At 30.6% G+C, this 27,592-nt stretch overlaps 8 protein-coding genes across 8 annotated transcripts; 6 read left to right on the plus strand and 2 right to left on the minus strand. All coding sequences in view use genetic code 12, as the record gives it.

Moving 5' to 3' along the window:
* Positions 1 to 2,017: 2,017 nt before the first annotated feature.
* WOR1 (transcription factor WOR1) lies at positions 2,018 to 4,186 on the minus strand (the record flags this gene model as incomplete). The annotated part of the gene is made up of 1 exon (XM_002549002.1): positions 2,018 to 4,186. One exon carries the CDS (start codon positions 4,184 to 4,186, stop codon positions 2,018 to 2,020), a length of 2,169 nt encoding a protein of 722 aa, XP_002549048.1.
* An 11,044-nt stretch (positions 4,187 to 15,230) lies between these two features.
* On the plus strand, positions 15,231 to 17,465 carry CTRG_03346 (uncharacterized protein; the record flags this gene model as incomplete). Its single annotated transcript, XM_002549003.1, has 1 exon — positions 15,231 to 17,465. One exon carries the CDS (start codon positions 15,231 to 15,233, stop codon positions 17,463 to 17,465), a length of 2,235 nt encoding a protein of 744 aa, XP_002549049.1.
* A 730-nt stretch (positions 17,466 to 18,195) lies between these two features.
* Positions 18,196 to 19,062, plus strand: CTRG_03347 (transcription factor TFIIE subunit; the record flags this gene model as incomplete). Its single annotated transcript, XM_002549004.1, has 1 exon — positions 18,196 to 19,062. One exon carries the CDS (start codon positions 18,196 to 18,198, stop codon positions 19,060 to 19,062), a length of 867 nt encoding a protein of 288 aa, XP_002549050.1.
* A 520-nt stretch (positions 19,063 to 19,582) lies between these two features.
* Positions 19,583 to 19,852, plus strand: NTF2 (Ran GTPase-binding protein; the record flags this gene model as incomplete). Its single annotated transcript, XM_002549005.1, has 1 exon — positions 19,583 to 19,852. The coding sequence occupies one exon, from the start codon at positions 19,583 to 19,585 to the stop codon at positions 19,850 to 19,852; it is 270 nt and encodes an 89-aa protein (XP_002549051.1).
* A 391-nt stretch (positions 19,853 to 20,243) lies between these two features.
* CTRG_03349 (uncharacterized protein) lies at positions 20,244 to 22,718 on the plus strand (the record flags this gene model as incomplete). Its single annotated transcript, XM_002549006.1, has 1 exon — positions 20,244 to 22,718. The coding sequence occupies one exon, from the start codon at positions 20,244 to 20,246 to the stop codon at positions 22,716 to 22,718; it is 2,475 nt and encodes an 824-aa protein (XP_002549052.1).
* Positions 22,719 to 22,824: 106 nt separating this feature from the next.
* Positions 22,825 to 23,256, minus strand: CTRG_03350 (U2-type spliceosomal complex subunit; the record flags this gene model as incomplete). The annotated part of the gene is made up of 1 exon (XM_002549007.1): positions 22,825 to 23,256. One exon carries the CDS (start codon positions 23,254 to 23,256, stop codon positions 22,825 to 22,827), a length of 432 nt encoding a protein of 143 aa, XP_002549053.1.
* A 442-nt stretch (positions 23,257 to 23,698) lies between these two features.
* MNN23 (Mnn23p) lies at positions 23,699 to 25,636 on the plus strand (the record flags this gene model as incomplete). The annotated part of the gene is made up of 1 exon (XM_002549008.1): positions 23,699 to 25,636. The coding sequence occupies one exon, from the start codon at positions 23,699 to 23,701 to the stop codon at positions 25,634 to 25,636; it is 1,938 nt and encodes a 645-aa protein (XP_002549054.1).
* A 1,203-nt stretch (positions 25,637 to 26,839) lies between these two features.
* On the plus strand, positions 26,840 to 27,349 carry CTRG_03352 (uncharacterized protein; the record flags this gene model as incomplete). Its single annotated transcript, XM_002549009.1, has 1 exon — positions 26,840 to 27,349. The coding sequence occupies one exon, from the start codon at positions 26,840 to 26,842 to the stop codon at positions 27,347 to 27,349; it is 510 nt and encodes a 169-aa protein (XP_002549055.1).
* Positions 27,350 to 27,592: the final 243 nt, after the last annotated feature.

Consider the following 27,592-nt stretch of genomic DNA (forward strand, 5'->3'; position numbering starts at 1 on the left):
TGATAGCTACATTCATTTAGGATTAACCTTTTTTTGGCTCAAGAGCACCTAGAATTTGAATAAGATTGAAGTTAATGATGTTAATGTTAAAACTTGCAATCATAATTTTATATATTATGGCCTAATTTTTAATTATGGGATATCACTCATAACCAGAATATTATATATATTGAAATGATCTTTCCCAGAGAGAATGACAGGTTTAAATCGTGCATTGTGAGAGGGCAAGAAGTAGCGATGATAGGAACTATATATTTTGAAAAGCACTCAGGACCAATTTTCTTCTGATTATTTCTTCGATTAAGATTATCATTAAATAATCATGATCTTATAGTTGGTAAATAGTACTTTTAACCTGGATGTCTCAGAGGGTATATAGGAACAAACAATCATCAAGATAAAGCCGTGCAAACTTTCAATCACTCGTTCTCACTAGATTGAAACAACCACCGGCAGTGGGTAATTACTATAATTAATCCTGATCACGTTATCCAGTTCCTGTTGACCTATTTATTTGTTTTGTTCAGTGGCAACATGGTAGCTCAGCCTTTCATAAAATAAAACATGGGTTATAGCAATTAAATTTTTAAAGAATTCTTTTGGCTCTGCACGTGGGGTTAATGTTTAATTTATACTTTTAGTAGTAGTAGTTGTTGTTGTTGTTCTTGTATACAGTATTTTGAATTGAAATTGAAAATATAATAATTTTAAAGTTTGCCCATTTCAATTGAAACAATGGCAAGTCTAAAAAAGTTTAATTAGATCGGGTTTTATTTTGCGGTTTTGTGTAATGTCTAAGATAAACTTTAATTTCATTTTCATACTAACCTTCTTTTGGTCTTTTTAATGAACGGCCGTGTATTTTGATCAATAATCAATCAGGAAATAATAATAATAATGTCAGGTCACATGACACGGCATAAACACACACTGATACCAACACACAACAGCAGGGCGCACCATAGCACAGATCATCACAGCACAGGGAAAGTATACTTGTTATGAGATGTAACCCATATTGATCTATTCATCAAGTTAAATCCTAATGAACTTTGAAATATATATAGGGTGATTAAAATCACATTCTCGGGTATATACACAGCAAATAATGAACTTCGGAATCCCGGACAATTCCAAGCAATATAATCAATACAACATAAATCAATGACATGAAGTACATTACCCACAAGTGTGTCTAGAATTCTTTTTTTTTTTTTTTTTGGTCATGTCAAGAATAGTCTCTGGACTTTTAGTTTCTATTATTTTATGATTCGACGACAATGAAATATTCTCATAACCTTTAGTTTTAGCTTAAGTTTTGTCTTACATTAAATTCATGTACATTATGCATGATTATGAACAATCAATTATAACCATCAATAACAATAATTTGATTTTACTTATTCAGTATTAGCGATGATGCTCATTGTTCATTTCATGTATTAGTAATAGAAATATCAACAACAACAGCAACAGCAACAACACTAACTTTAATAAATCATATTCAACCATGTTAACTCCGCCTTATGTGTACCTACTTTTTTGTTTAATACCGATGTTTGGTTTTTTTACCCACCAATGGTATTATCGTAACTGAAAATCATGAGTCTTTCATCATATGAATCATCTTTCGCTAGTCATTTTTTTTTCCTTCATTATGAACACTTATCTGTTAATATACACAAGATGGATGATTGTCATATACCCAACACCGAACGGAATTTTAGTTTTCTTTTCTTTTCTTTTTCGTTAAATTTGACCATGACTAATATTCTTACTAATGGGCGATTGTTTATTTTTTTGTGATGTTGTTTTTGTTTCATTATCAACACATTTTACTACAGTGATTTATTCTTTCTAATATTTATTATTACACTTAATTTATTCTCACACTATATATTATAACGTCATTATATCTAAATCTCTCACATTAACAGTTGTTCATCAATACGAAAACAAAAATATAAACATTGAATATCTCTCTTTTTCTATTTTTCATTTAGTCACTAAATAAAATTCAATTTGCAGTGGTGTAATATGGACCAGTTGATGTATTACCACCAGATTCGTCACCTGTAGTTACCCCGGTTGTACCAACACTGGTTCCACCATTCACATTATAAGCATGATGAGAGTGTGGATGTTGTTGTTGTTGTTGATGATGATGATGATTTGAAGATACACCAGCAGCTGAATTATTACCTGTAACTAACGATGGGATAACTTGACCTTGTGGCTGCAAACCTGATACTCCATTAGAAAAAGATGGTAAATTATGAGCACCACTACTACCACCACCACCACCAATAGAAGTACCATTAGATGTAGAACTATTTCCATTATCGTAATCACTATTTCCTGAATGAACCGTTCCATTTGTTGAGGAACTAGTAATATAACCACCATTACCGCTATTAGCAAACCAGGAATTTCCACCATTTACAGGCGTCATACCACTTGGTCCACTGATACTTGATGTACTTGTGGTTGTTGCATTACTTCCTGTTGAGTTTCTAACTGTACTGTGGTTAGTGTTACTATTATTATTATTATTGTTGTTGTTATTATTATTACCATAACTGTAGCCTGTACTTGGGGTATTAAATTTTTTGTTATTGTTGACCGAGGTGGAATTTGAAGTTACATTTGTAGATGATGATGAAGGGGTGCCGCCATTTGTGGCAGATGATGAATTGGTAGGTCCAGTATTTGGGGTGTGTGAACTGGCATGATACGCACTTCCACTTGAACTTGTCATGACACCATATTGATCATTTGATGAAGATGTAGTAGTATTAGTGGTAGCGTTATTGTTTGGAGTTAAATGATACTGATAAATTGGTCCATAGACTGATCCAGCTTGTGGAGGAGGAAACGTAGCATATTGATTAGAATACAAGTCTGGAGGAGGACCTTGTTGTTGTTGCTGTTGACCATTACCTGATGTTAATGTGGTTGTAGTGACTTGTGGTGGTATGGTAGTATATTGAGTATATTGACCATATTGCTGTTGTTGCTGCAGCTGTTGTGATTGCTGTTGAACAAGATTAATTTGTTGTTGAGGGGAACTTGACGTAGTACTAAGGGTTTGTTGTTGATAGGTGTTATAAGGACTAACAGAAGCATTAGTATATACTTGACTTGCATATGGGTTTGTTGAAGATGAATGTTGATGGAATGGATTAATAAATGGAACCTCCAGGGAATTATTGTTATCATCACCAGGACCACCAGAAACCACATTTGAATATTTATTATTATAAACCCTCGCGATATTTTTTGAATAATTAGAATAACTCTTAGCACCATTATTAGAACCAGATGTTGGTGCAACCATGGACATGGTATTCATAGTATTGGTTTGTTGAATACTTGGATCTAAACCATAATATTCTTCATCTTCAATTGGAGTCTTACCACCTAATGAACTATCTTGAGCAGCTGTCCATAAACATGGATGGATTTGAACATTTTTTAAATCAGATTCAGATGGACGTTGAAGTCTTCCATTATCAATATCCTGCTTGGAATAATAACTTATTAAATGTATGGTTTGTTTACCTTCACGTCTTTCAAAATGAACATCTTTATTCGTCGTACTTATGGTAATTGTTTTCTTAACTAATCCGTCCTGCAGTATGCATGCAGAAACTAAGGGACCATTCAGCAAATTGGGTCTATAATCATTAATACCATTGTAAGAACTTGATGCAGGTATAACATTAGACGGGATGTTAGCCACGGGTATAGTTGAATGATGGGGACCCATAGAAGTATGATCATTTCCAGAAGGTAGAATCATTGAATTCAATCTGATACTCTTGTTTGGATGTAGTTGCATATTGTCATTGACATCTTCATCTTCCATGCCATACTTTCTCTTTTTCTTTTTCTTCCCATCTTTGTCAGTCAAACTTCTCTTGTCCAATTCTCCATAAACTAAAAATCTTCCTTGAATTCTTGAAGGGGACCAAGAAATTCCATCAGTCCAACGTTTAATACCGGATTGTTGCTCAATGAAAACAAACACTGCACCTGATTTAATGATTAAACTTCTTTCTCTTTCATGGGGTCTTCTCGTTACTGATTCCAATTGTTTATCTAGAACCTCTTGTATTACTAAAAGTGCATCTCTAGTAGAATGAATATACCCATGATATGTAGATGATAATCTAGACGCCGACATGGCTGACTATTATTATGTTACCTAAGGTTAGGTAAATACTTGACTAATATAATCCCAAATAAAACAAATAATTGACCAGGAGAAACAATTATCCTAAAAAATATATATATATTTTTTTTCTTGCTTGTTTCCTTTTTATTGTGGATATTTTAATTTAATTCTTCCAAAAAAAAATATAATGAAAAGAAAAAGAAAACAATTGCCTTTCCAAAAAAAAAATTACTTAAATTAAATTGTAAAGGTACAAAGGATGTAATATTACAATCTTGCAGGAATAGTCGAAGGACAAAGTAATACTAATAATAATAATAATAAAGGGAAACCCAAATTCAATTTTTTTTTTATTCAAAAAGAAAGGAAATGGAAGCAAATGAAGGTACCGAATTAAAAAAAAAAAAGGAAAAATTAGAATCTCGGAAATGTTTCAATATAAATATATGTATGATCTGTGGGAATCTTGCACAAAAATTTCCAATCTAAAGATATGCAGGTAAGGAGCAGGTTCTTTTCTCCTTTGTTTCTTTTTCTTACAAAAAGAAAAACAAAATTGAGGAAACTTTTAGAAACGAAATTCAATTGTTGTAGATTTGGTTGCCCTACTCGGATAAATACTTAATAATGTAATTGTCGATTATTATTCTTTGAATTATCGTTCAAGTTGTCTGCCCACAATATTATGATTGAAAAAAAGGAAGACGAATTTGAAAGGGAATAATAAAGAAACAAAGAAAAATAAAATACTGTGCTCTGGAAGGAAAGGAAAAAATAATTCGACTCAAACAAAGAATATGTATGCTGCAAGGGTTTTCGTTTTTGTCCAAGCAGAACCAAAATGATTTTTTTTTGTTTAATAAAAACACTAATAGAAGGCCAAAAACAGGGAACAACTAATGTAGTAGTAGTAGTAATAGTAGTTGAAATCGTTTGTTGCCTTAGATTCAATATGTACACAACAAAAGAATTATGATTTGTCAGTGTAGTTAATTAGTCTGTATGAGGAAATGTTCTGTAGGGAATGCGCCTTGAATCTGGAATGTCTGAGGCGTCTAATGGATGCAAATGATCTGACTTTGCTGTAGTTGTGTTTGATTTGTAATTGTGATTTCAAATGTTGTTATTGTTATTGATGTTGTTGTTGGAGTTACGATAAGTTTGTCGCAAACACCAAGAAACAGTTCAGAACGTAAAGGTACAGATGAATAAAAGAAGAAAGTGTTGTGTCGATTTAGGAAACTGATAGGTCTACTTGAGTATCAGTTAGTGAATATGAACTATTATTTCTATGTTGTATAGAAGGACAGGTGGTTGAAGCAAGCAGTAAATAGATTTGTTGATGATCCTATGCCTGATGATAGGTGTGTGATGAATCGTTGCTTGACAGTTGGATAAAGGATTGGTTGTAAATATATGAAAAGAAACAGAAGCAAAATAAAAGCAAAACCAAATGGCAGCAAAATAAATTTTTTCTTTAATCTGAGGACAAATGTGATTGACTTTATACAGCAGCAAGAAATTTTTGTCACTACGGTGAGAGAGTGAGAGAGAGTGAGAGGAGAGCAAAATCATATTAGAGTGTATATAAGCTATTCTGTATTTTTTCTTCTTATTTTGCAAACCAACTGACTAAAACAAAAGACAAGTATTGTAGGTCGTTGTTGTTGTATTGCAAGAAGTAAGAAGATAGACTTTTAGTCGGGGTGTGCATAATGTGTAAAGTATGTATGTATCAAGGCTTATATTTTTTTTATTCCATTTAAGCTTTTCTTATAATTCTTTTTAGGTTTTGTACCATATCATGGTTTTGTGCAATGTGCGCAAATATTATTTTTATAAAACTTATTTAAGTGTAGTTGCAGCTTGTGTCATGAATGGCTTTGTGTAATATGTGGATTTTTAGCATTCTTGAAACAAAAATTACGGATATTTACTTCCGTTTACAGACAACCAATTTTTTTTTATTGGCTGGATTTCATTTCTGACTGTACAGTAATGGACATATGTTCAACGAAGTCAATATGTTACTCAGACCACGAGGCAGTGGTGTTGATTTCATATGTATAGGCGTCAGTATAGCCGGATTTATACCGTTGCATAACATAAAGATAGGCAGACCATACTTCAATGGAACCAGTATGTAACATTTGCACTGGAATAAAATACATTAATAATCACATATTACATTAGTAATTAAAGTATTATAAATTACAGAAACTGTTAATGATGTCAGCTTCTGGTATCAAATAGTCTAGACTACTTGCTAAAATTAGCCGTGCCAACTATTTGAAGGCAGAGAAATTGAGAGATAATTACCATCCTTCTCTCTCTCCTCTACCTCCCCCTCCCATGACTGGTCTGTTTACAAGTGTCATAAAAACTATTTCGGTAACTTTTCAGTTTCCAAATCACTATTCCTGTGTCGGTTATAATCACCAGTTGAATTTGACAGGTTTGATAATTAAAGTGGATATTAAATTCCTTTAGGACGGAGGAACACGAAGAGATATGCACATTTTTTATTTTTCCTTTCCTTTTCATATTCAAGTACGAGATAATAAACGAATAAAGACTGCTTAAAAATAAAAACAAGCCCTTTGTAATTCCTTCCATGAATTGTATTTTGTATGATAGAAGCTATGTAGAAGCAATCCTCATCCTTTTGAATCCCAACATGTTAGTGTTTATTGCGCGTGTACAACAACATTTTAATTATCTCTACTGCATACATTCATTATAAGAATATGTGCATGTAAATAAATAAATAAATCAGATTATGATCCACTGCTGTTAAATCATAGCTGTGACAATTTGTCTCAGATTTCTATTTTGATCGTTGATCATTTTAATTAAGAATATATCACGTGAAAGTCAACTTTACTGCTGACAGGGGATATTATTATTATTAGTAGTAGTATTATTTGCAATAATTACATGAACCAAGACCCAGTAATTTAAACCCTGGTCATGCATTAACCACTGGCTGGTTCTATAGAATAATTCGGTTCATTTGTTACATTAACTCCCAATCAAATGTAACAATTAACCAACATACATTGCTTTATGTGTCTAATGTAATGTATGCATTGAAAAATATTTCTCCATTCAATTGGAAACACCACCAAAAAAAAATAAATATTCCGACACAGTTACACTACAAGCCATTATTATTATTATTATTATTATTAGTAATAAATATTATTTGACATTTAAAACTGCAAATTACGTAATACAAATATCTGTTATCAATATATGTGATAAGCACACTTATCACTGGTGTTAGTACAGTTGTGTTGATGTTGGTATATAATACATATGCTCATCATTTATCTACGAGTTATACTTTTAGTTTATAGTTGGTATCTGGTTTGTGGGTAAGTATCTTGATTAACGTGTCCCTTATATTTAACTATATACGCAAAATCATAATTTTATTTATACAATTTGCATTAGAAACCTTGTTTACAACTACCATGTAACCATAAACTATATTTGCATACACATCAATATCATCATGATGAGCATTACTTTTAATAAGCTTAATAACAAAATCCTCAATGTTTTAAATAGAATAAGAAAAGGGGCATTATACATATAGACAGAAAGGAAATAGAGTTTTAAGAATTAATAATTATTGACTTTTAATTCATCTAAACCTCTCTCTCCCCTTCCCTTCCCTTTTTAACTTGAGTTCTTTCTCCTTCAGCCATTGCTTATTCTTGCTACTCCTCTTTTTAGTTCTGCACTTTCCTCTAATCAACATGCATGAAAAAATAAAAAAGAAAACTAAAAACTGAAAACTGAAACAAAAACAAATATAATTGTGACTAGGTACAAGTAAGACAGATCACTAGATACGAGACAGAAATGTTGATAATTGATGATACCAAATAAAATTGAATCGTTTTAACATCGTGTCAAGTGCCTCCACTTTATTGTTATCAGTTCACGATGATGATATATTGTACAAAAGAAAGAATCAGCTGTTTTTCTTTTTTTGTTTTACATATTAATTTCTTTTATTTAGTATCACATCCTCTTTTCCGCAGAAGATTTCTCTTTCGATCTTTAAGGTTTTGGAAATATCACTATCTCTATATGTTTCTCTCTCTCTGTGTTTCGTCCTATTTGCCTCCAATGTTATACAGAGTAACAACAACCATAATTGTCCCCTCCTTCTCCCCCTCCAGAGACTCCCACAAAAGTATCACGACATCTCATTTACTCCTCCACACCAGCGGACTTTTCAATAAATATATGCTTTGTTTATTCATATATTAAGTTTACACTTTGTTTTACATAAGTGAGAATAAAAACAATCAACAAACTATTCTAATACGATTGATATTTGTTCTTCAAAAAATATAAACTAAAAAAAGAAAGTTAGTTTTCCGTTTTCTTTCTAATTTCAACGATAGTCGTTCGGGTATTTTAACCAATTATTCAGGATGGTCTTTCTTTCTCTTTAGTAATAGATCAACTTTGTTTTTAAATACCTAACCGAATATTCCAGGTTATGAAACCCAAACTAAATAAGTAACACAAATACCTGACATCATGAGAACATATATTCTGTTTCTTTTCATTTACTTCTAATGAATTTTTTATTATTATTATTATATCTAATAACAAATAAAGTCTTTATTAAGTTTCTTTGTTCATTTTAACATTACTCTTCTTAGGTTAATGGTCTTTTCATACCCAGAAAACTATACATTTAAATATTATGATAGATGCATAAAAAGTTGAAAGGTTAAAAAAAAAAAACTAAACTGATCTAATTGCTTCGAAGTGTTACCTTCAGAATGAATGTTATATTTTCTTCAAGAAAGAAGCAAGCAAAAATTATCTTGTTGGGTTTGAGTAGTTTTATCGTGAGTGTTTCATAACATTTCGTTATTAAAGTTTGACTTTGTATCAAGGTTTCAAGATTTAACTTCTTAATACACCCCCCAAAACATAACCATAAAAGAATGAACAAAGTTGATAAAGTTTTTTACTGTTTGTAAGAAGTAAACTGTAATGACCCAATGGTATTATTATCATTCCTCTTGGTTATGATAAGTTATATTATTTATTTATTTCTTTTACTAGGCTCATTTGTATTTTTGACATGATCATCATCGTTGATTATTATTTGATAACAATCTAGTTTGAATCCATCATGTAATAGTGCATATTTCAAATATATACAAACATACATTCTCCAATTACGGTTTAATCGATAAGGTACATTACGTAAATGTAATTACAATTTTTTTTTTTGAATTTTGTATTTTATATTTTGAATTTTCCTATACTTTAGGTGATTAGTTGCCCCCTGACTAGTTTCAACTTTTTTTTTCCGTCTTATTATTATTATTATTATTATTAATCCTTCTCTTCGTAGTTTATTCCATAAAATTTTGGTTTAAAGTCAACAGTTTATCCGTTGGTTACTTGGTTCCATTGGAAATATTTTTGAGTTGCGCACGTCGCCCTCTCCAATCACAAAAATGACAATTCGTATTACGTAAGAGAGAAAAAAATTATTTTGCAACTATTTTAATCAACTAATTAACCAATCAATAGTAAATCAGTTTTGTCACCGATTCTTCTTTGTTTATTATATTTTTTGTATTTTTTATTTTCTCTCTTTTTTTCAACTCGGTTTTAAATCATATAAAATATTAGTTAAAGACGACACCACAGTACAACAAAGCCCAGTAACTATAAATTTTAGAAACTAACATTTCTAGCATATACTTTAATAACTCCGATAAAGTTGCCTGTCTTCCCCCTCCCCCTCCTCCCCGATAAAACAACAATCTTGATACAAAGGAGTTATTCTTTTTGTATATCCGATTAAATGTCTCGAGGTTTTTCTTTTTTTTTTTTTTTTCTAATTTGTGGTGTGAGTTATGATGGCTATGTTACATTATTTGCTCTTTTGAATGATACATATTCAATCCAGACGTGATTAAAGTTATTCATGAATAGAGTTTACTTGCTTTTGTTGTTTTGATTTTTAGCTTTAGTTTTAGCTTTAGTTTTAATTTTAGTTTTAGTTTTAGCTTTAGTTTTAGTTTTTTTTTTTCTTAAAATTTCTCTTTCTTACTAACTTTAATTCCAAATTTAGTAAAATAAAACTCAAGGCTCAATTCAAAAATGTAAAAATAAAAAAGCTTACTTATTGAAAGGACTTCTCATGAGATAGTGATTCTTATAATCAAATGGTTTCTTTTATTTTGTGATGGTGACGAAGAATATCATGATCATGATCAAAATTAATTGATTGGTTGTTAACGCATTGAAATGATCATGCTAAACGGGCAATCCAGGGTGGAAGTTTTATAGATAATAGCAATTGAACAATAATAGTTACAAATCAATGACTACATTGTCATTGTTATTTTTTTCATCTTTATAGCAATTGCTTTACTGATTGGTGGTTAATATTTTATCCCGATTTAAAATAAAATAAAAGAGAATCTAGTTGATTAGTGGTAATCTAACTAGGATGATTGTTAATACAGTCTTTTCAAAAAGATTATATAACGTTTTCTACAGTTAACCGTGATAGGAATTTATAATTTGATGAGTATATTGATCTATATTCTATTAAATTACAAACCACTTCATTTATAATCAGATCAACTCAAAATTTTGGTAAACCTTTTTTTTTTATGGTTCATCATCATCTTCTTCTTCTTCTCCTTCATGGTTAAGTTTGATGTTGGTTTGTCTTTTAATTTTATGGTTTGATTGTCCCTAGTTTTGTTTATGTTTATGTTTATGTGTATGGATAATTTATCGTTTCTTATTCTTGATGAATTCTTGTCTAAACTTTATAAAACATCAAATTGAATATGGTGTATTATTATCTTCTTTTATTTTTGGTAAGAATTATTTAAAGTTTTACAATTTAATCTTAAATGACTGTCTTTTATATATATATATTCAATATTTGTAATACCAAAATATGCCCCCAATGAATCTAGATTCTTAAATATATCGGGAATGGAATTTTAACCTTCAAATTATAAAATCAAATAAATCAAGCACCTCACCCTGCTCCCCCCCCCCCCCGGTTCCTTCGCCTTTCTTCTCAAGCCATGTGAAACTTTATACTATTTGAACCAATTTTAAAATTAAAAAAATACATCATCAATTGTGTTATTAGGTATAGATATACGATATACTTACAATTTATACTACTTCATGATTTAATGGATCATAATCTCCAGTAAATTATCCGTAACGTTTAAAATCTTATATACGATATATATATATTCATAAATCCAACTTATTTTTTCTAAATGGTTTAGAGCACTTGTCATAGTATAAGATCTATTGATTGACAGGAAGATCTTTGTGGAGAATCATCAATTGAACAAAATCTTACTTTTATCACTGTGGCTCCAACATGTATTTTCTAAACCTGAAATAAACAAAAAAAGGATATTTCTTTCTTTTCTTTTATTCCTTGTTTTGGAATAAATGAATTTATCCAAAATATGAGGAGATAAATCTACAGATTACTACTTATGATACATAACAACAAAAAGAGTTCAATAGAGTTGTTTCAAAAAAAAAAATTCATGTGTAAAAATCTTCACTCTTCAATTATTGATTATTCTCCACTTATCAACAGAAAGAATTATCAAAATATCGTGATATTTGAGTATGTAAAATTACGTATTTTCATTTACATATATATATATATCTTATATTAAACTATTAACTTTTAGTTTTGCTTTATATAAATGTTAGATATTGTTAAGCTATATTTATACTCACCTCCACAACTACAGCCTTATTGATATTGATAATATACTACGCTACTTTTTTAACTCCATTAAGGATTTATACATATCGGGTTAAGTATTTGCTGGGTGTTTTACAATTAAGTTAAACTTTACCATAGTTTATACCCAGTATTCGATTTGTAAACCATGCATTTGATAACCAAAGAATGAAAAGAAAAGAGAAGAAAAAAAGCATTTATACATGAAATGTGGTTCAGAGATTAAGGTGAAGCAATATAACCCGAAAAGACACATAATCTAAGAGTGGATTAACTTAATGGAAAGATAAACATCATCCCTTATGATGGAGATGCGGAGAGAAAGTTAGATTATTACATATAATGCAAAAAAGAAAAAATTAGGTACTATCGGATGTTATTGATGTAGTTAATAACATGACGTTGGTAAAGTACATTTAGCCACCATTTGAGAATAGTAATAACTATGTAAATTATTAGGAGCAATGATAGAATCAGGATATTTGCAAATAACTTTGAAGGCAAGTTAGAAATGTATGATGTCATTACTAACTTAGATTTAAAAGTAAATATTTTTTTTTTTCATATAGCTTGTATCAAGTATCTATGTTAGTTTATGATTAAGGTTATTTTGCGATCCCTATGAAATGTATTTTAAAGTAAAGATTAACTAAAATTAAATAAAAGGTATACAGTTTTTATATTGTATATCGTTCTACACTGTAAGTACTATGAGTAATGTTAGTTTTATAAATTCAAATACCCCTTTGAATACTATAAACATATTATGAAGTATATGGATGATGTTGGATCTTGTTTTGTAGTTGTTGGATTTATTTTGGTTAAATGTATTGGATTTATGGACGGGGAAATTGTTGCAAATTTCCAAACACTACTTGATCATTATAGCATGTGGTTTTTTTTTTCATTTTCTAAGCCTTTGACTATCCGTGTCCAAAAAAAAAATTTTGCAGCTACTCTGGCTCAAGATTCAATTTAAAGTAAATGAATGACCTATTAGTATAGATAATCTCCGATTGGCCAATATTTCTGATGGTTGATGAGACAATCTAATAGAATCGTAATTTAGGTTATCATTTATTTGAGATCCTTTATGTTTTCTCTTGACTGTTCTTCATGTGATATATGGACACGTTTTTAGCTATTTAAAATTAAATAAAAAAAATTTCTTCCAGTATACAAACAATTTTTACAAGAAAATCAAAATTTCTCCCAAAAATTGTGCTGTGTGTTTCAGTGTACTACTTTGTAGTCTTAATAATACAAATAGATTCTAGAGCATAAATCAAGAGAGACACTCCAATAGAATAGACCCGGTTAATCCTACTCAAATTATCAGCATTACCTGGAATGTTTCTTTTTTTTTTCTTTCTTTCTTTCTCAAGAAATTTATCATCGAGACTCTTGTATAGGGGATGAACATCTCCTTTTCATATATATTTTAGTTCTTTTTGAATTTCCTCCCAGAACTTCCGACTGGATAATTCGAAGTCAAACCAACGTTTATAAACAAGTTAGGTAGATTTGCACCGAGAGATTGATAGATAATTATACTCTTTCGGACACACTTCTCCTATTTTCTTTTTCAACGTTCATTATGAGCATTGAGCCTATTCCAGTATGTGAAATTTAATAATAGAAATCATGGTGTATGCCTTGTCATTAACATTACATAATGAGAGATTTTATTTTTTTTTGTAAATCAAGGAGAAATGGATGATAAGATATACAAAAAATATTAACACCAGATTCTTGGCCAGGTGAATTACGTAGACTTTTAGATAAAAAAAAAACCATCAAACTAATATTTTTTTTCATTCACCTGTCCGGGGATGAGGGGGCGGGGGGTTCGTGCCGTAAGAATAAAATATGGGGGAAGAGATCAGGCAATAAATGTAGGGCATAAATTAAACACGATTCCAACCATGCATGTAGGCGAGATGAAATGAAATGAAATTTATTTATTAAAGATATTCATGATCAAAAATCCTTCATGTATGCACTAAAATTATTTCAAATGGAAAAACTAGTTTTTCCGAAGCTTGGAAATCAAAGCCTAATTGACAAAAAAAAAAAGTTGACAAATGAGACAAAAGGGGATAGAACTTAGGGGGAAATAGGAATAAAAGGAAAGAAAGGTTGGTAATATTACTAAGATAATTGTTGAAATAATATTGCGTTGATATTGCTAATTTAATTTCTGCAATATCCGTTGATTCCATTGGTTCAAGGGATGAGTTTTTTTTTTTTGAAAAAAAAGTACGTTTTCTGCCATCAAAAGAGAGGTATTAGGTTACAAGAAATTACTAGAAAAAGTAGAAAAAGAAAAGAAAATGGACATCAATTGCAAATAGGATAATGCAAGCCTCCTTCTTGATCCGAAATGTAACAAACAAAAGGTTTTCTCGAGGAATAGATAGCTTTTCTCGGAGAGACACTGAGCATGGGATAGAATGAATTGGAAGTAAAGAAAATACACAAATTGTTACACTACATTTTTTTTTTTTGAAAAAAAATGTCTGAGTTGTTTTTGTTACTTTCGTAACTATTGAACAATGCATAAATTTACGTGGCTTTCTCTACTGTTTCTCCTATTTCTGTCTGTAATGTGAGTACACTTGCTGTTTCAAATTCCTTTTTCCATCTCGTGATTAATACCTGGAGCAAAAAAAAAAAAAAAAAAAAAGAAAATGTCATCTTGAAATTCAAACAGACTGTTTAAGAGATGAGTTGGAGTTGAAAATAAACCCACCAATCAAGAAATATCCTCCAGATAAAAGGAAATATTATAAAAGAATGTTGATCATGATAATTAATAATCTCTTGGATAAGTAGTTTGATAGTAGTCAATGGCGTGGGGCTACTCAAACAATAGATCTCAATTACTTTTCACCCACAATTTGAATAATTTTAATTTTTAATTTTTTTTTTTATTTGCCCCGCCCTGCGATTAATCCACACGACTTTCCCCTAACCAGATGATTACATAATCCGCAGGATACAGCCATCATTTCCCCTATTTTAAATAATTTTGTCTTTTTTGTCTTTTTTCTCTCTTGGCACACTACTTTACACCATATCTTTTTTTTTACTCTACCTTGCATATTCATATTTACAAATATATAAACTCATTGATCTTTCTTTGCTTTAAAAATTTTTTTTACCCTTCATACAAATTGTGCTTTTTTATTATTATTGACAATAGCAACTTAGTTCATCACTTGTTATATATTCTGATTTTATATTCAGTCATCAACTTATCTGATGTTAACAACAGATTCCATTGACTATCATAGTTATCTACCTCCTTATCGGTCATTATTGAATCCTACTGCAAGATATGATTATCAAACTCATTCATTGATCCCGTTATCTCAAAATGATTTGAAACTGTTAAGGAAGATTTATCAAAAGAAAAAGGAACCTCAACCTTTTAAAATGAAATATAAATCACTTTTAAGTGATGTTTCTCGTTCTATCAGTTTAAGAATCAGTAACTCAAATTTATTGGGTTCTTCAAATAACCAATCAACACCACCAGGTTCATCAAGTTCTACTACCACCACTACTACTTTGCTCCACCAACAAGAACAACCTAATTCACCGTCGAGTATTAGTGTGAATGGAGGTTCCACTGCAAACAATAACACTTGCTTAAACTGGTTAAACACTTATCAGCAACCATTATTCCCAACAGAATTAAACATCAAAAATCTCCCTATTGAAATTCTTGATTATATTTTCTATTTGGTTGATGATAAGTTGGATTATAAAAGTTGTATGTTTACTTGTAAATTGTTTTACTTCTTGAGTAAACCTTATTATTATGAAGAATTGCTGTTTGTTTCAACTTATAGATTTGCTCAATTCATTTCGTATTTGAGATTAAATTCAGACGTTGGTCAATATGTCAGATCAATCGACTTGTCTGGAATCAAACCAAGTTATGATGAAGATGAAGAAGAGCAGCAACAACAACAACAGCAACAGCAACAAAATATCCATAACAACCAAATTGATCAACGTCCACGACCACGTCCTGGTGCTGTTATGGATCAATTGGATCATGATGAAATCAATCCAGATAATAATTCGGAAAAAATTGATCTGTTTCCAAGTGGTAAAATTTATGCTGGTTGGAGAGATTGGAAGTTTAAGAATAACCCTTTGTATACCGTTCATGCTGCTCCTACTACGTCATTAACTAAAGTAGCTTCAAATTCGCAATACCTGATTAACTCCACAAAGTCGTCTAATTCTACCAAATCTTCCTCATCATCATCTAAAAAGTTCACCAAACCATTCAAGTACTTTAAATCAAGAAAGAGAAGTAGATCATACAGTGGAAGTCCATCATCAAGCACATCAAGAAAGGCCCCAAAATTGCAATTTCTTCAATTGGATTCTCAAACTTCAATTAATAATTGGACAAGAAATTATGCTCCTCATCCAATGATTAATAAATTTTTGATCAATTATTCTACTACTAAGGATTTACCTATTGGTTATATTTTACATTTGATTAATTTATGTCCAAATTTAGTTAGTTTGAATTTGGGTAATTTGTCCCTTTCCACTGATTATGAAATATCAAGATCCACAGTTTACAAGTATCAAAATTTTGATTTGATGAACAACTATCCAAAGGATTTGATCCATAAAGTTGATAAAATCATGAGAGTTACCGAGAATGATGATGTTTATTCCATCAATGGTGGTCAATCGAGTATTTTAAGATTTGAAAGTAACAACAATTATTTGGATAATTTATATAAATCCAACCATTCAACCACCTCGGCAGCCTCTTCCGTTTATTCAATTACCACATTTTCTAAACCAATCAGAAAATACAACAGTTTATTGCCCCCATTACCGCCAACCGTGGCTGATATCTCCTACTTAAACAAAGGAGATGGTAAAGTATACCTTTCTGATTTGAATCTAAAATCCATCAATAATGCATATTTGAAACGTGTTCATGAAGAAGAAATTCTAACTTCCATTATCAAAAACCATGGTAAGAGAGTTATTAGTTTTGATTCATTCAACATGCCTGCTGTTATCAATGCCGAAGTTTCAGGAAATTTGAATTACATCAATTTATCATCGATGATTTGGTTGAATCGTAATATGATTGAAACCTTCTTGTCCAAATTATTAACTAGAAGAAGATCAGAATTAAAAGTATACGGGATATATGATAATTGTACTGACTTTTCTGTTGATTTGGATGATGAATATGATGAATCTGAATCTGAAGATGATGAGCATGATGAACTGGGAAGATCATCGGTTTATAAACAAAACCTTATCATTGATTTTACAGATTCAGGGATGTATAAGAATTTGCAATGGGCCAAAAGAATTGACCTCAATACCCATGAAGGATGTCAATTAGCTAATAAAATCATCAAGAATGATTTACTTTCTCCTCATGAAGAACAAATGAGAAGAGATCGTTTAAGAAGAGGAAGATTAGCTGAAAATTATTTATCGTAGCCAAATGTAATATATTATTATTCAATTCTAATTTTTTTTTTTTTTTCAATACTCTTTATGTATACGTATAGCTTTAATAATATGGATTTTAAATACAGTAACAATTGCTTAAACAAAAGAAAAAAAAAAAGAGTAAAAATGTACCAGACATCAGGTCATCACCATTTCATGGATCAGCCAAAAGACCTAAGTAAACTTAGGGGCGACCTCTAATAGCGATGGTTTTAAAGCTGGGATCATATTTTAAGGACTGCTCCTATAAAATAGATACGAAAACGTTTTTCTAGATAATTCAAGTCAATTCAAGTTTTAATTGGACGAACTCTTAATGAAATAAGCTCTTTGATTTGTTAATGCTAATTTCATAAGATATTAAGTACCACCTGAATTACTTAAAAGATCATTAATGAAGAAAAAAAGAAGAAAAAAAAAAAAAAAGTAGTAATCATTATATGAAAAAAAAATTTTCTTTTCTGGTTGATCAATTTATACTGAGTAAAGATGAGAGAAGGTGCGTTTTTTTTGGTTACTCTCACACGACTTCTTTTGATATGAACAAAATGAGAGGAGAAAAACAAAATTAAAAAAAAAAAGTGTCAGAGTGGAAAAAAAAAGCTCACCAAATCAAAGTTGAAACTTTCATTTCCTTCTACATCTTGTTTTTGAACATATATCTATATAATTCATTAACAACGAGATAATAGTTTATATATATATATATATATCAGTTATGTCAGATTTATCAGCACAACTTTCTGCATTTAAAAACAAGATCAAAAGTGGACCATCTGTGATAGTTCCAAGAAAGGCAACCTTAGCCAAGCCACCATCCCCTATATCAACCGTTTCACCAAAGAAAAATGAATCTACTAATAATACAAATACAACAACAAATGGTAAAAAAAGAGGAATGAATGATTCCATGACTGAAGTTTTAAAACGACAGAAACAAAATTTAGGAGAAATGACTGGATCTCATTTATCTACTCAATTACATTTAGCAGTTGAATATATTAAAGAACACGATAAACCTATTCCTGTTGAAAAATTACAACATTATTTAGCATTTGATATTCGTCAAACTTTATTACCTTTATTAAAAGAAATTGATAGAATTAAATATGATGAAAATAAAGGTACATTAGAATATGTTTCATTACATAATATTCGTAGTGCTGATGATTTATTAGAATTTTTACGTCGTCAAACTACATTTAAAGGAACATTTGTTAAAGAATTAAAAGATGGTTGGCCTGGATGTGTTGCAGCTATAGATGAATTAGACGCTGAGAATAAAATTTTAGTACTTCGAAATAAAAAAGAAAATGCTCCAAGATTAGTTTGGGCTAATAATGGTGGGGAAATGGGTTATATTGATGATGAATTTAAAGAATTATGGAATGAAGTGAAATTACCTGATAGAGATGTATTGTATCAAAAATTATTGGATCAAGGTTTGAAACCAACTGGTGCTGATCCAAGTTTAATTAAGAAACAACCTCAAAATAAAGATAAGAAACAAAAGAAAGCTAGAAGAGGTAAGATTACAAATACTCATATGAAAGGTATTTTAAAGGATTATTCTCAATTGGTATAATTGATTTAAGGGGATATATATTTAGAATGATGGTATGGTATGGTAAAAAGGGAAGTGGTGATTATTTATATCTAGGCTTTTGTATAGCACACACACACATATATATACTGTTTGGTTGTCTGATACTAGGTCGTGTAGAATTGTTGCGGATCGTGTGAGTGCGTGTGGGAAACAGAAAGTTAGAGAGAGAGAAGGAAGAACAGAAGAAAAAAAAAAAAATTTGATTCCTTCGTCTCACCCAAAATCATTTGTCTGTTATAAGAAAGTCAATTGAGATTAGCTAGTACCCCCTAACTTTCATTCCTTAATAATCATTCATCATGTCTGGTATGTTATCATGCATTATCAATTATAAATTTATAAAGGATTATCATTTTGGATATAGAACTAATAATGTACTAACAGAATAACCTTTTTTATAGTCGATTTCAACGCTGTGGCCACCGAATTCACCACTTTTTACTACAACCAATTTGATTCTGATAGATCTCAATTGGGTAATTTGTACAGAAATGAATCTATGTTAACTTTTGAAACTTCTCAATTACAAGGTGCTAGAGATATTGTTGAAAAATTAACTTCATTACCATTTCAAAAAGTTGCTCATAGAATTTCTACTTTAGATGCTCAACCAGCTAGTCCAAATGGTGATATTTTAGTTATGGTTACTGGTGAATTATTAATTGATGAAGAACAAAACCCTCAACGTTATTCTCAAGTCTTTCATTTGATTCCTGATGCTGGTTCTTACTATGTCTTTAATGATATTTTTAGATTAAACTATTCTTAGAGATGAAAGTACAACAAATAGAGAGAGAGAGAGAGAGAGAGAGAGAGAGAATATGTGTTGCTTTCATTGTATTGTAGTGTGCTTTCTTTTTAATTTGAAATAGTTGAATGTGCTTTAAGAATATAAATATATATATATTAATTTTGATTTAGTATTGTCGGTAAAGGCTTATGAAATCCGATTTTGGTAGTTGATTGTTGTTTGACTTACAGATCGCATGAGAATTCTTGCTCACTAAGAAAAATACAAACAATCCAGAGCAAAACAAAAAAAAGAAAAAGAAGACACCAACAAAACCAGTTTGACCTTTTTTTTTTGTCCCCTTCTGTAATCTGTACTGTTTTAAATCATAGATACTATTTAGTTTTTACTACCAATACCATTATTGATAATGACAGAACTTAACGAGGAAGCTACCGTTAATGAAATTGAACAAGAAGTTCAAGAACAACAAGAACAAGTTTCAATTCCTCATATTCCTCCTCGTCCAACAAGACACTCTCCCCCAGCAATTGATCCAGATCAGTCAACCTCCACATCGAATAGTACAAACCACCCAGTAATTCCCCAACGTCCAACTTCAAGACCAACTAAAAGTCAAGAAAGCAAGATTCCTCAACAAGAAACTCCACAAGAAACTCAAGAATTGAGTAGTAGTGGTAAAGATGAATCAGATTCCTCGGCTAAACAAAATTTTGAGATTCCTGTTATTCCAACTCGTCCACTGAGACAGCATCTGGAAGAACCTATTATTCCTCCACGTCCACAACGTACAACTTCTCAAGAACCTGTTATTCCAATTAGACCAGAAAGTACTAAGTCACATGAAGATAAAGAAGAGAAACCAATTTCAGAACCGGTTATTCCAAGTCGTCCAAAAAGTAAATCAAATAAGCCTGTTGCACCTTCTCGACCAGAACTGAGTAAATCCGTTGAACCAGAAGTTCCAGCACGTCCAACTAGAGATCATTTAACGGAACCGGAAGTCCCATTACGTCCAGTAAGTTCTAGAGAAGAAGCTAAAGAAGGATTAGATAATTTGATTGATCAACTTGAAAAGGATTTGAGTGAAACTGTTGAACCATCTGTACATGCTCCAATTGAAGATGAAGATGAATCACCTATTGAACCTGTCCCATCTGCTAGTGGATTAAGATTACCATCAGAAGTTGATCAACAACAAGAGAGTGAAATACAAGAAGAAACCAATGCAATCGCTGAAGGTCAATTGAACTCAGAAACTATAAATAGTCTGAATACATTTGGTGATGGTGAAGTTACTCCAGGGAATTCTACCACTAAAACTAGTTTTAAGAGTGATGAAGATGAAGATGATGAACATGCGAATCACTTAGGCACTGGTGGCGATTCATCTAGTTTTGATGATGATGTTGAAACCATTTCTCAAGAACAAGAAGATCACTTGGAAGAAGAACAACAGCAAGAACAACAGCAAGAGCAAGAGCAAGAACAAGAGCGTGCTGCACCAGTTGTTCAATCTCTTGGCACTGCTATTGAAGAGGATGACCAAGCTGGTGGTGATGAAACTGATACCGAAAGAGCTGAAGCACCTGCAGAAGAACCAGTTAAAGAGGAACCAGTTAAAGAAGAACCTGTTAAAGAAGAACCAGTTAAAGAAGAACCAGTTAAAGAAGGACTTATCAAACAGGAAAGCAAACCAGTCATTCCAGTTATACCAAGTCGACCACCAAAGAAAGCATCTTTATCAAGATCAACCACAGAAGAAGACTCAATTGGTTTAGATCAATCAAAACCAAATATCAATAAACCAATAATTCCAAAACGTCCAACGACAGAATCATTGAAATCAGGCGATGAATCTACATCTTCTCAAACGCAACAACCAAGCATCCCTGTAAGACCAACCAAATCAAATTCATCAACTTCGAGTGGCTCATCAGAAACTGTGACAAAACTGAAACCACCACCACCAAAACCTAAGAAATTGTCATCTAAGATTGCTGCATTCCAACAACAGTTGTTTAATCCAATGAAAAGTGGTTCATCGGCGGATGAAGATGAAAATAAAGGTGAAGGAGAACAACCAAAGCCAAGAAAAGCAGTTGACAGTAGTAAATTCTTACTGAGATTTGGAGGCAATGCAATCCCATTACCTGGTATGTTTAACCCTGGACAAATTCCAATGCATGCAAGACCATCTTCTACAACAAAAGATGATGATAATGATGATGATAAAGAAGAACAAGGAAGTTCAAGAAGTGTTGAGAATGCACCAGTTAGAAGAACTAGAGGTCCAAGGGGTAAGAAATTGCCTAAAGCTGTTAGTGAAGCCAAAGTTGAAAGTGAAAGTAAATTTTGTTTGGAAAGTGGTGAATTATTTGGGCTTGTATTCACCAAGAAAGTTGAAGAGTCTGTTGATGGTTTGAATGAGGAGGAAGTTGCTCACAAGAGTTTAGAAGAAGAAGTAACTGAAGTCAATGTTAAACCAGAAGTTGCTCTGAAAACTGTTGAAAAACAAGAAGAGGAGGACGATATCATTGATGAGTATGAGAAGGATGATGATATTGTTGAGAAGGATGAACCAAAGTCAGAAAATGATGTTGCTAAGGAAGAGGTTATTGAAGCTAAAATAGATGAATCAGTTACTGTCCCTGGGGAATTTAAAGAAGACACCAAAGAAGAAGAGGAGGAGAAAGAAGAAGAACCGGTTCACCGTATTGCTGTTTCCACAGATTCTAGAGAATCACCAATTGAAGAAGAAGAAGATGATGATATTGTTATTGATAAGACAGGTGAAGAAAAATTAAACTCTTCTAATTCCTCATTAGTAGATGTCAAGCAAGAAATGGAAGATGAATTGAGTAAAAACGATGAAATGTTATAAAAAAAGAGAGAGAAGATGGGTTTGATAAGTATATTACCAATGACAAATTCCGGATGTATTAAATAGTAATGTCTATATATATGTGTATGTATATGATAAATACGAATTAGGTTCTTCGAGATTTTTCCTTTTCATTATATAGACGTTTATATTCATATGTCTTTTTCTCTTTATTATCATTTACATCTTCATTTTCTTTAATTAATTTTTTTCGTAGTTCATCAACTTTGAAATCAATTTCATCATCATTTAAAACATCTTCATCTTCCAATTTTTCTCTTAAATCCATACATTTAACTTCAATTTTTCGAAGTGATTCATGATTAATTAATTCTTTTTTAATTTCATTATTTTGCTTTAATTCATTATTTATATTATTTAAATCATTAGATAATTTATCTTGATTAATTTTTAATTTTCTTGATTCATGAAATCCAGGTTTTGATACTCTTGATGAAGTAGAAGATAGATTTTTTTGAACATGACCAGAAGTCGATGATCCTTTAACTGATTGTAATCCTATTCCATTATATGACATGATGAATTAATGAATAACAAAAATTGTAATTGGTTGTTACTGTTACTGTTGTTGTTATTGTTATTGTTGATGATGATGAAATGATTTATGTGTAACTTTTGATATGAAATTCTGATTGTATACACGTCTTTTATAATTATTCTGTAAGTGAAGATGAAATTTATGCAATCACAGATGAAATGAAAAAAATTTCATTCTTTCCTCTCCAGTAATATTTGCTTACATTGATTGTGTATGTACCTAAAGTACGAGGCTGTCACGTGTGCATGGATCAGCGGTTTCTCCTTTCTTTTTTTTTTTTTCTCTCTCTTCGAAGATTATAGAAAGCAAAGTTTCAAAAAAAAAATATCAATAATTACGAAACTCCTTTTCTGTTTTGCTTTTCTTTGTAAGGAAAAAGACATCTTCTTGCAGATATCTACATAAATATCAATAATTATTCATGAGTAAGATATTACATTTTTTACCTAGACATAGAGGTAAAACAATTGGTGTTTTAATTATTTTAGTAATTTTCCTTCATACTATTTGGAATTATTCTTCTGTCTCATCTGATATTTATGATTTAGATAGATTCCAAGATGACACACTTAATGAACAACAGCAACAGCAACAGCAAAAGCTACAATCTGGATTAGGATCAGGTCAAGTAATTGATGATAGACCAGATTTAGATAAACCAGAGTTTGATAACCAGTTACTTGAACAACAACAACAAAAAGAAGAAGAAGAAGAAGAAGAAGAAGAAAAATCAGCTAAACCATCTTCAGGTGCATCATCATCATCATTAGTGGAAGATCATGATTCTGTTGATCATCTGATTAATGAACCAATTATGAAACCAGTTAATGCTCATGTATTTTGGAAACGTATATTTGAAATTTTTGATAACTATAAATTGGATCTTGGAGCAGAACCAAAACAGGCGGTTAATTACATTGATAAATCAAAACACAAACCAGGTGAGAAAAATAAAGATGTTTTATTATCAAAAGCAGAAGTATCATCAAATTTAATTGATCAATTAAAACAAAAACATCATGGAGTAGTTGAAGATTTACCAGAAATGATGCCTGAATCAGTTTATAAAAAAGATTCTAAAGGGGTTGTTATTATTGGTGGAGGAAGATTCTCATGGTTAGCTTATTTAGCTGTTGTTGCTCTTAGAGAAACTGGATCAAATTTACCAGTTGAAATTATTATGCCTACTAAAAAAGATTATGAAAGAGAAATTGAATTTTGTGAAAAAATTTTACCTGATTTAAATGCTGGATGTGTTGTTGTTGATGATGTTTTAGGTGAAGCAGTTATGAAGGATAGAAAGTTTTCAACTTATCAATTTAAAGCATTAGCTTTAATTGTTTCATCATTTGAACATATTTTATTATTGGATTCTGATAATATGATTGTTTCTAATCCTGATAAAATCTTTGAAAGTAAACTTTATAATGATTATGGAATGATTACTTGGCCAGATTATTGGAAACGTACAATTTCTCCAATTTATTATGATTTAGCCCAAATTGAAGTTAATGAAAATAAGAGAATTAGATATGATAGATTCCCATTATATATTCCACCAGGAACAACTGCTAATCTTGAAGGTGTTGATAAACCTTCAGTACCATTCCATGATTTGGAAGGAGCCATTTCTGATTTATCTACCGAATCGGGTCAATTGATTATTAATAAAAGAACTCATGGTGAGACTATATTATTGGCATTATATTATAATATGTATGGACCTAATTTATTCTATAAGTTATTTTCATTAGGTGAACAAGGAGAAGGAGATAAAGATACATTTGTTGCAGCAGCAGTTGTATCGGGACAAGATTATTACCAAATTAAATCATTTATTAAAACATTTGGATATTTTGATAATGATGGAAAATTCCAAGGTGTTGCTATGGGACAAAAGAATCCTTTAATTGATTTTGAAGAATATGAAAATAATATATTGAAGAAATTTATGGAAGATGAAACTACTAAACAATTAAGTATACCTGAACAAATTGAAAAATTAAAAGAATATGAAAAAGGAATATTTTCCCAAACAAATGAAATTCCATTATTTACAATCCATTGTAATTATCCAAAACTAGATCCATTACAATATATGTCAAGAGATGATATTTATGATTCTGGTAACAAAAAAATGAGATATAAATTATATAATGGATTATCATATTCTAAAGAAGAATTAAGAAATGGAGAATTAGAGAAAGTTGAAGTTGATTTTGAATATGAACAATGGACTCGTATTCATGATATTTTATGTGTTAAAAGAATTCATTTTGCTCATTTTATTGATAAAGATATGACTGAAATCTGTGAATTTGTAAATAATCAAATCAAATGGTTAAGTAATACTGAGTAATAAAGAAGAAGAAAAAAAAAGGGGGGGTTAGGTTATATAGAGTATATATTTACTATATTTCATTAGGAATCCAATGGATTGTAATTTTAGTTGTAAATTAATTAATTGATTAATTAGTTATTATTATTATTATTTTGCATCAATAATATTAGTAGAAACAAAAAAAAAAGGGGGAGGAGGCGCGTGTTAGTGGGCGGTATGATTACTGTGGATTACATAATAATATTGTAATGACAAAACTATACATAGAGAATTCAAATAGATAACCTTAGAATAACACAGATACGGAATGTGAATTCCATTGAGTTCCAAATAGAAACTAATTAATGAAAAGGAAAAGCAATTAACTCAGACTGAAGAAAGAAAACATAAAAAGTAATGACATCTGTTTGAAGTATGACATATGACGTGTATTAAATATTATCACACTTTCTTGTGTTGATGTAATATAGTGTACAAGTAGTGTACATGTGGATAATAAAACAAAAACGTGACATTCGGAAATAAAGAAACATGTAAAACTAAATAGTAAAAAAAAATGACCCTCGGAAATCAGGAATTGTGTGTATGTGTGTGTGTGTGGTTATTTCTTTTTTGAGTGGGTTATTGAGAGCAAGCAATCCTCGGATCAGTGATTATTTGGTGTGGATAGTTTATTTCTAGAATTGAAATTATACTATGGTAGTTATATAAGACATTGATAATAATGGTTATCCAGTTGAGAACACATGATTCATTGGTCTACAACCAAACCACAGCAGTCTGGTTGTAGTAGTAGTAGTAGTGGTGGTGGTGGTGTAGTACGGTACGAAATATAAATTAGAACGGGAAGGAAGAAGAAGAAGAAGAAGAAGAAGAAAGAAACACGTTGATAAGAAATTGTGCACATGTACACGCACACTAAAACAAGATAAACAAACAAAGTAGTTTGCCCCGAGTTCCCACTTAACACATGTGGGTTGTCCGAATTCTCCTATACAACCTAAAAAAACAAACTTATAAATTTATAAATATATAAACAACAATCCTTCTCCCATTTTTTCCTTCTTTTCCTTTCTTTTCCTTTCTTTTCCTTTCTTTCTTTCTTTTGCTATTAGTTTATTTTAAATCAAGAAGAATCCAATTCAAGAGATATTTAATTATCATCTTATCTACTTATCACTACTACTACTACTACTACTGTTATCACATTCACTAATATAAATGTTTAAATCAACATCATCATCAATCTCATCATATTTATTCCCACAATGGTTCAAAAAGAATACAACTACAACTACAGTTGATGAAGATTCCAAACCGATTCCAAAGAATTTTACAATTTCAAATCAAGATAATAAATTAATTAATGTATCAATGGATAAAGAAATTGATGAATTTATTGATATTCAAACAAAACCTTTAAGTTATGCAGAAGTTGCACAATTTGGTAAATATAAAAAACAATCAATTTCAAAACCATCTTCACCTTCATCATCTACTAATTCAAAATTTGAAAATCTTTCAAATTCTTTAAAAAAAATTGATAATGATAAAGAAGAAGAATCAAAAACTAAAAAAGATTTATTAGATTTAAATCCTGATGAAATTCAATATGAACCTTTTAAATCAGGGGAGGAATATGATAGAAATATGAATTATAAAAATAAACAAAGTAAAGCTATTATTAAGAAGAAAAAGTTACATCGTGAATATAAAAATAAATCAAATTAATTTAATTTTAATTATGATTTTGATTTTGCTTTTGCTTTTGATAAGTAATTGATTTTGTTGTTCATACACTCACTCACTCACGCACGCCACCTATTGCTAGAATTAATACATATATATTTGCTTTCTTAGATTTCTATTACTATTTAATATAAAGTTTGTCTTTCTATTTAATATCAACATGTTAATGGTTGTTTGTTGTTATTTTTAGGTTGTTGATTCTTGATTTACAAATATTGAGTCATT

Source organism: Candida tropicalis (assembly GCF_000006335.3).
Source record: "Candida tropicalis MYA-3404 genomic scaffold supercont3.4, whole genome shotgun sequence".
Classification (NCBI taxonomy): Eukaryota; Fungi; Ascomycota; class Pichiomycetes; order Serinales; family Debaryomycetaceae; genus Candida; species Candida tropicalis.